Source organism: Mus pahari, chromosome 21 (assembly GCF_900095145.1).
Source record: "Mus pahari chromosome 21, PAHARI_EIJ_v1.1, whole genome shotgun sequence".
Classification (NCBI taxonomy): Eukaryota; Metazoa; Chordata; class Mammalia; order Rodentia; family Muridae; genus Mus; species Mus pahari.
The window spans coordinates 46,841,363-46,849,428 of NC_034610.1; the positions used below are offsets into that span (position 1 = coordinate 46,841,363).

An 8,066-nucleotide genomic window follows, 5' to 3' on the forward strand; every position below is an offset into this window, starting at 1 on the left:
ACATACTCAATTTGGATGGAGAAGCAGAGCTGCTCTTCCAACTCCTTCATATCTGAGTTACCCCTTGGAAGGTGCTACACACTCTGAGGCTAGATTTTTTTTCTCCCTCTGTTATACCGTATTTCAACAACATTTTTATAGAAATGACTGCTAGTGTGTGTATGTCAGTTTCTGTCATACTTAAAATCCTGATACTGTAACCTGCCATTCATTAAATAGAGCAAAGTGGGGAGATGCGGCTGTGCACGATGTCACTTGCTCGCCCTCTCTCCCAGGCCACTAGGTGGCGCGGTCTGCTTGGCTTCTGGCTGAGCGATACCAGGGAAGCGTGAAGGAAGCATCTGGTTGAAGGAATGAGGGGTGAGGTCCAAGCTCGCTTTAGTTGGTCATGTGAGGGTATCTGCCAGGAGAGCGCTCCAGCATCGCAGGGCTTCCCAGGAACCAGTCAGAACTAGGCCTTTCCAAGCTAGGCTGTGGAGGTACTTCTTTTTGGCTTCAGCTATGTCTAACCTATGCCTGATTGGTATCATTGCTTCCTAGACCTGTAATTGGTCTTAGGACTTTAGGAAGGCTCCAGAACAGGATGCTGGGTATTATGAATATATTATGTGTGTTTTGTGGGGGCAGTGAATATATATGTTCAATGTGAGAATACCTAAAAATGATTTTAAAAACCATTAGCATGATAGACTCACATGTTCTTTTATGTATAGAATTAATTAATTGCACTCCTTTGTAGTATTTCTTCTTGTTTGTCTTGAATTTCTTCTTGCTTTTATTTATTGCTTAATTTTTCATTGTTAAATCTTGGTTATATATCATAATAGTTCCACAATGACATTTCATTCAAATATGACATTTTTCAACCATATTCATCTCCCAATAGCCTTCCCTTTATCCTCTTCCCACTAATACCCTAATCTCATTTCTATTTTCATGCCATATATATGTAGACATGTACATTATTTATGTTTGTCTATGTGGTTTTCTATATCTATGTGAAATCTAGGATCTAGAAATGAGAGGAAATATATTTGTCTTTCTGAGCTTGAGTTTTTCACTTAACATAATGACCTTTGGTTGAATCAATGTTCTGGCAGATGTTCCAATTAAATTCTTTTCAATTGAATAAAACTCCATTGGGCATTGTCTTAGGGTTTTACTGCTGTGAATAGACACCATGACCAAGGCAAGTCTTATAAAGGACGACATTTAATTGGGGCTGGCTTACAGGTTCAGAGGGTCAGTCCATCATCATCAAGGTGGGAGCATGGCAACATCTAGGCAGGCATGATGCAGGAGGAGCTGAGAGTTCTACATCTTCATCTGGAAGCTGCTAGTGGAAGACTGACTTCCAGGCAGCTAGGATGAGGGTCTTAAAGCCCACATCCACAGTGACACACCTACTCCAACAAGACCACATCTCCTAATAGTGCACTCCCTAGGCCAAGCATATACAAACCATCACATTCCACTCCCTGGCCCCCATAGACTTGTCCAAACATATGGATCTATGAAGGCCATTCCTAAACATAGCATAATGTAAAAATACATTTAGTCCAACTTCAAAAGTCCCCATAGCCTATAGCAGTCTCAGCAATGTTAAAAGCCCCAAGTTCAAAGTCTCTTCTGAGATCCATCCAATCACTTAACTGTAATCCCCAAAGCAAGACAGGAAACCAGCCAGGCAAACCCCATACTCTGCATCTCCATGGCATCTTCAGATCTTCAACTCCTTTTCTTTTTGTCTTTGCTGCCTATAACACATTTCATTCCACTCCCTGTTAATAGCTTTCCTCAGCAGATAGCCCATGGCTCTAGCATCGTGAATATCTTGGGGTTTCCAAGGCAACTTCAGTGTTACAGGCTCATGTTTTAGTATCTGTCCACAGATGATCTTCTGGGCTTCTCCAAAAGGCACTGTAAGGCTTTGACAAATTGAAAGAAATCATTAAAATCCTAAATTGATGAAATAGATTCTATTGCTGGTGAAGGGAAAAAGTTCATTGCGCCCCAGTAGCTTAGAAACATTTGTACTTTTTGAATTTGTGCTTGCGCAGGCCCTGATTGTTGTGTGAACTCATGCGTTTGCCGATTGTTGTAGCTTTTTGCCAAGAATGTGTGGGTCTTGGTTGCTAGGCTACAGGTGAAAAACTTACCTGGTAACCTGCTCCTGCACAAGACTCCAACCCCTCACCCCTCCTATATCCATTCTTTGTAAATCATCTCAAATCAGGAAGCTAAAACTTGTTAGATTGATGGCCTAAGGCCATGTGATTTGGAAATCCCCTATTCCCTCCTTCCTTCTTCCCCCTTGAGGGTCCATAAAAAGAAGGGTCCCTCTCCCTTTCGGGGTCGACTCTACCCCCTGCGTGGGATAGGAGTCATCCTCAGAGCTCTGGAATAAAGCCTTGTGTGTGTGTTGCATCAACAGTCTCTTGTGAGTTCCTGGGGGGTCTGTGTCATTCCAAGACTAGAGCAAGAATCTCCCCATTTTCGGGGATTCTACAGCATCACTTCGCCAGCTCTGCCCTCTGTAGCACTCTAAGCTCAGGTTGATCCACTCCACTGCTGCTGCTGTTCTTGGTGATCATCCTATGGTACTATCATCTTCCATTCACTGGGGTCTTCTGCTGCAGCTAGGCTTCACCAATAAGCCTCTCATAGGCTCTCTTCATGGTGCCAAGCCTCAAATCCTTTGCATGACCCCTCAGTCCTGGGCCATCAACTACAACTGAGGCTGCACCTTCACCAATGGCCTTCCATGGCCTCTCACAGTGCTGAGCCTCAGCTGCTCTTCATGACCCCTTCATGCCTTCCAAACCTGGGTGACTCTTATACACTACCAAGTCCAGCTGCAGCATGAGGTACAACCTTGGCTGTCTCTGGAACACAGATTCTCTGTGCTCTCAGAAAACACTTCCCAGACCATTTCACCTTAGTGATGCTGGTCTCTTCTTAATCACCACTACTTTCTTAGCTCCATCTAACCAGCATCAATTGTCCCAGTAGTCTCCTCCTCTGAACTAGAAAGCCAGAGACACATGGCTGAAGCTGTGGAGTTCTGCTGCTTGTAGGAACTGGAACGTGGCCCCCTTGTTCTATCACATTATCACCAGCTTTCTGTTTTCCAACTACTTCACTGCCTAAGCTTGGCTTTCCTGCAACTTGCTCTGTAGACTGACTTTAAACTCAGAATTTATGCATGCCTGTCTCCTAAATACTGGGATTAAAGGTGTGGTCCATCAAGTCTAGATTTAAGTTTTTCTTCACCTCGAACTTGCTCTGTCTCAGGCTGACCTTGAATTTAGAGAGATCTGCTTGTCTTTGCCTCCTGGGATTAAAGACTTGTACTATTGTGCGTGGACCTAAATTTAGCTGGGTTGGATTTTGCCCCAAGGTCACTGCTCCCTTAACTCAATATCCTTGAACACAGGATTCAGCTCCATTTCACTTCCTGGTGCGCCCTTAATGTTTGAGCCAAATATTTTGTATTTTTCCTTTCTCAGCCTTCTATACTTGTTTAAAATGCTCTTCACAAGACTTAACCAGAGGAAAAAGTCTGTGATGGGTGTGTCTGAGACTTCTGTCTGTCAGTGTAACTAATCTGAGTCTCTTCAGCTTAGCCTCAGGCAGACTCTTCAGACAAGGCCAAAAGTAGCCACGTTCTTCACCAAAATACCACAAAAACAGTCTCTAGGCCATATATTGAAACCGCTGTGACCAGGTCTGCACAATTAAAATCACTCTCAGTAACCCTGTCTTCCATATCCCTACTGAAAGGCTTTGACAGAACAAAAGAAATCATAAAAACCCCGGATGGATGAAATAGAATCCATTGCTGGTGAAGGGTAAAAGTTGATTACGCCCCAGTAGCTTAGAACCATTTGTACAGTTTGAATACTCATTGAATTTGTGTTTGCCCAGGTCCTGACTGTTTTGTGAACTCATGCATTTGCCGAATGGTATAGCTTTTTGCCAAGAATTTGTGGGTTTTGGTTCCTAGGCTACAGGTGAAAAACTTCCCTGGCAACCTGCTCCTGTGCGGGACTCCAACCCCTCACCCCTCCCATACCCATTCTTTGTAAATCACCTCGAATCAGGAAGTTAAAGCTTGTTAGATTGATGGCCCAGGGCCATGTGATTTGGAAATCCCCTATTCCCTCCTCCCTTCTTCCCCCTTGAGGGTCCATAAAAAGAAGGGCCCCTCTCCCCTTCAGGGTCGACTCTACCTCCTGTGTGGGATACCAGTCGAGTAGTCCCCAGAGCTCTGGAATAAAGCCTCATGTGTTTTGCATCAAGAACAGTCTCTTGCGAGTTCTTGGGGGTCTGTGCCATTCCGAGACTAGAGCAAGGATCTCCCCGTTTTCAGGGGTCCTACACTACTAGTATAGCCCATTAAGCCCCATTTAAAGCATTCCACTAACTTTCCAAATCCAAAGTCCCAAAATCCACATTCTTCCAAGCAAAAGCAGGGTCAGGCCTGTCACAGCAATCCCCCAGTCCCTGGTACCAACTTCTGTATTAGTTAGGGTTTTACTGCTGTGAACAGACACCATGGCCATGGCAAGACTTATAAAGGACAACATTTAATTGGGGCTGGCTTACAGGTTTAGCGGTTCAGTCCATTACCATCAAGGTGGGAGCATAGCAATGTCCAGGCAGGCATGGTGTAGGAGAGCTGAGAATTATACATCTTCATCCAAAGGCTGCTAGTGGAACTTCCAGGCAGCTAGGATGAGGGTCTTAAGCCCATGCCCACAGTGACAAGGCCACAACAACAAGGCCACATCTCCTAACAGTGCCACTCCCTAGGGCAAGCATATACAAACCATCACAGGCATATATAAAAATTTTCGTTATCCATTTGTCTGATGGTAGGTAGGCTGAGTCTATAACTTGGTTACTGTAAACAATGTTGCAGTAAACATATGACTGTGGGATGCTGAGTCAAAGTGCTTTGATGCACCCAGATGTACACACACACACACACACACACACAGACAGAGAGAGAGAGAGAGAGAGAGAGAGAGAGAGAGAGTCTGCCTCTGCTGCTTCAGAAATCTCCACACTCATTCCCATTGTGGCTAGACTAGTTTGTCCTCCTGCAGCATTGTGTGAAGAGTTACCATTTCTTTATAGTCTCACCAAGGTAAACAGCTGTCTCTGGTCTTAGTTTTAGTTATTCTGGGTGGGGCAAGGTGGAATGAATCTCAAAGTAAGTTATATTTGCATTTCAAATATAACTTGGATAAGGATGCTGAAATATATATATATATATAATATTTATATAGTTATATATCTATATATATGCTGATATATATATATATATATATATATATATATATATATATANTCTTAGTTTTAGTTATTCTGGGTGGGGCAAGGTGGAATGAATCTCAAAGTAAGTTATATTTGCATTTCAAATATAACTTGGATAAGGATGCTGAAGTTTGTGCAGGAATAGAAACCCTGACTAAGACAATATATATATATATATATATATATATATATATATATATATATATATACATTTTTTTTTGACCACTTGCACTTCATCTTTTGAGAGTCATCTGCCTCTTTCATTAGTCCATTTCTTGACTGGTGTGTCTAGTTTTCTAGTATTTGTGTTTTTTATTTCTTTATATAGTTGGGGTGTCATCAGTTCTGTGTCAGGTGTATAGCAAGCAACAATTTTTCTCTTGTTTTGTAGACTGTAGACTACTACATTTTTATGTATTTCAGAGAAAAGAGTTTGAGCTTATTTATTTAAAAAAAATATTTGGAACTTTGCTTCTTACAAGAGTCATGGCTTACAAATGGGGGATGCTATTCCCTGTTCCAATGGCATAGAGCATGGATTCCACTATGGTGTTAGACACAAAGTTCATGTTTGATTATTTTTTTAAAAAGTAAATCAATGAATTATTTGAATGCTTGCTGCTAATTCTACATACTTACTGAAACTCACAAAGTCTTCATTGTAACTCGACTTTATTAAAGAAGACGAAGGACTTCACTTGAAAGAATCTCCCTAATGAACAGGTAATATTCCATGCACATAAACAGGCCAGTGTGATGCAGGGTTCCATGTGTCACGTGTACCCCATTCCCAGCCAAGGGAGCAGCCACATAATCACATATAATCACAGTGCCTTCTCTCAGGAAATCATGATACAGGAGGAGAGCAATAACAGCCTGGTCAAGGTGGGGTCCGTTTGCAAACTGCCTCCCTCCGCCCTGGGATCTCTCTGACTTGATTAAATTTGCCAAAGAACCTCCTTTTGTATGTTGTCTTTGAGAGGTCAAAGGAAATTGGGAACTCGGGGGAGCTAGTTCATGCACGAAATGAAATGTTTAGCAGGCTTGGGTCAACCAGAAGCCTTGTAAAGAAAAAGAGTCTCGAAGGTATCTGGGGGGCTTCAGGAGAAGATAGCAGGATAAAGGGAAATGAGTGGATTAGAGAGGGAATAGACGGAGGGAACTAAATGAAAGGCGTGTGGCTTGTTCAGCTCTGAGAAGAAAAATAAGGACTTAACATTTATTGGTCAAGTTCCTTTTTTGTTTTGTTTTGTTTTTTTATTTTTTGTTTTCCCCAGTGAAATGGTAGCAAGGTGCTCACCCAAATAAGAGTGGAAAATGCTAATTCATTGTCTGTGATGTGAGCAGCCAGCCACTGTTCTTCTCCATTAAGGGTTTGCTGAGGCCTTTAAACACTCAGTTCACTTGGGAATTAAAGGTACCTGCATGCGACTCTCTGCTGTTGCTTATATTTGCTCAGAGAACAAGTTCATAGTGGCTGAGCTGTTCTTGAACACCTGACCACTCATAATAACCTTAATAGCTTTCTTAAACCACGGATAAAATAAAGCGTAGATCAGAGGGTTCACGGCTGAGTTGTAATAAGCACACCAAACACAGATTTCATAAATGTAGGCAGGGGTGATGAAGCCCATAAAAGCATCAACTAATGAGTCAATGCTGTAGGGCAACCATGATATCATGAATGCTACCACAGTGATTCCCAGGGTTTTGGCTGCCTTTCTTTCTCTTCTTGCCACTCTGGCTTTGTAACTCTCAGAAGAGGATTCCGTTTTGCTCCCAATATTTTCTATCTTTTTAGCCTGTTGTCTAGCTACCAGAAAAATATTACCATACAGAATGATCATAATCAGTGTAGGTATTAAGAAGGAAAGAAAATCTATCAGCACCCAGTTCTGATTCACAACTACCTGACATCCCCCTATGCAGTTGAGGGCACTGGATAATTCCTCCAGGCCGTCATCATAAACCCCTGTGTAGAACACAGCGCCGCTGTACACCAGGGGCAGAATCCAGGAGATGCTGATGCAAATTCCCGACACAGACACCGTGAACTTGGTGGGATAGACCAGAGGGTCCGTGACAGCGATGTACCTGTCGATGGAGATGAAGCTCAGGTGGAAGAGAGAAGAGTAACAAAACGCCACGTCACAGCAGGTGTGGAAAGTGCAGAAGCTTCTCCCGAAGTACCAGCAGCTCTCGATGGACCTGACCATGCTGAAGGGCATCACAGAGATGCCCACGCCGAAGTCGGCACAGGCCAAGGATGCAATGAGGAAATTGGTGGGAGAGTGCAGCTGCTTGAAATGGAGGATGGATACCATCACCAGGAGGTTTCCACACACTGCCAGCACAGCCCCAATGCCGAAGACTGCATAGAGGATGACCCTCGACCCAGGAGAGTAGGGGGTTTTCACACAAGACCCGGTCACGTTCTCATAGCAGAACTGCAGGGTGGAGGGCGGAGACGAGTTACTGCCCATGTTGCCGCTATTTGCACGGGCAGAAGGCCTGTGATTGAATTCGGGTCTCGAGATTCAAGAATTCTAATTTTCAATACTGTACGGGGAAGAGGTTCACATCAATCCGACAGGATGACAGAGGTTATTGTGAGATATTAGGTCTAATATAATTTTTTATTTTTAATCCTTCTGACAATTTTCAAATATTCTCTGTAAAAAAAATCCAATAAATGCTATATGGTCCAAAATAATTGGGAATGAATTTTAATGAGCAGATGACTC

At 42.9% G+C, this 8,066-nt stretch overlaps 1 protein-coding gene across 1 annotated transcript; it reads right to left on the reverse strand.

Moving 5' to 3' along the window:
* Nucleotides 1–6,767: 6,767 nt before the first annotated feature.
* On the reverse strand, nucleotides 6,768–7,805 carry LOC110338301 (trace amine-associated receptor 6). Its single transcript, XM_021221614.1, has one exon. The coding sequence runs from the start codon at nucleotides 7,803–7,805 to the stop codon at nucleotides 6,768–6,770; it is 1,038 nt and encodes a 345-aa protein (XP_021077273.1).
* Nucleotides 7,806–8,066: the final 261 nt, after the last annotated feature.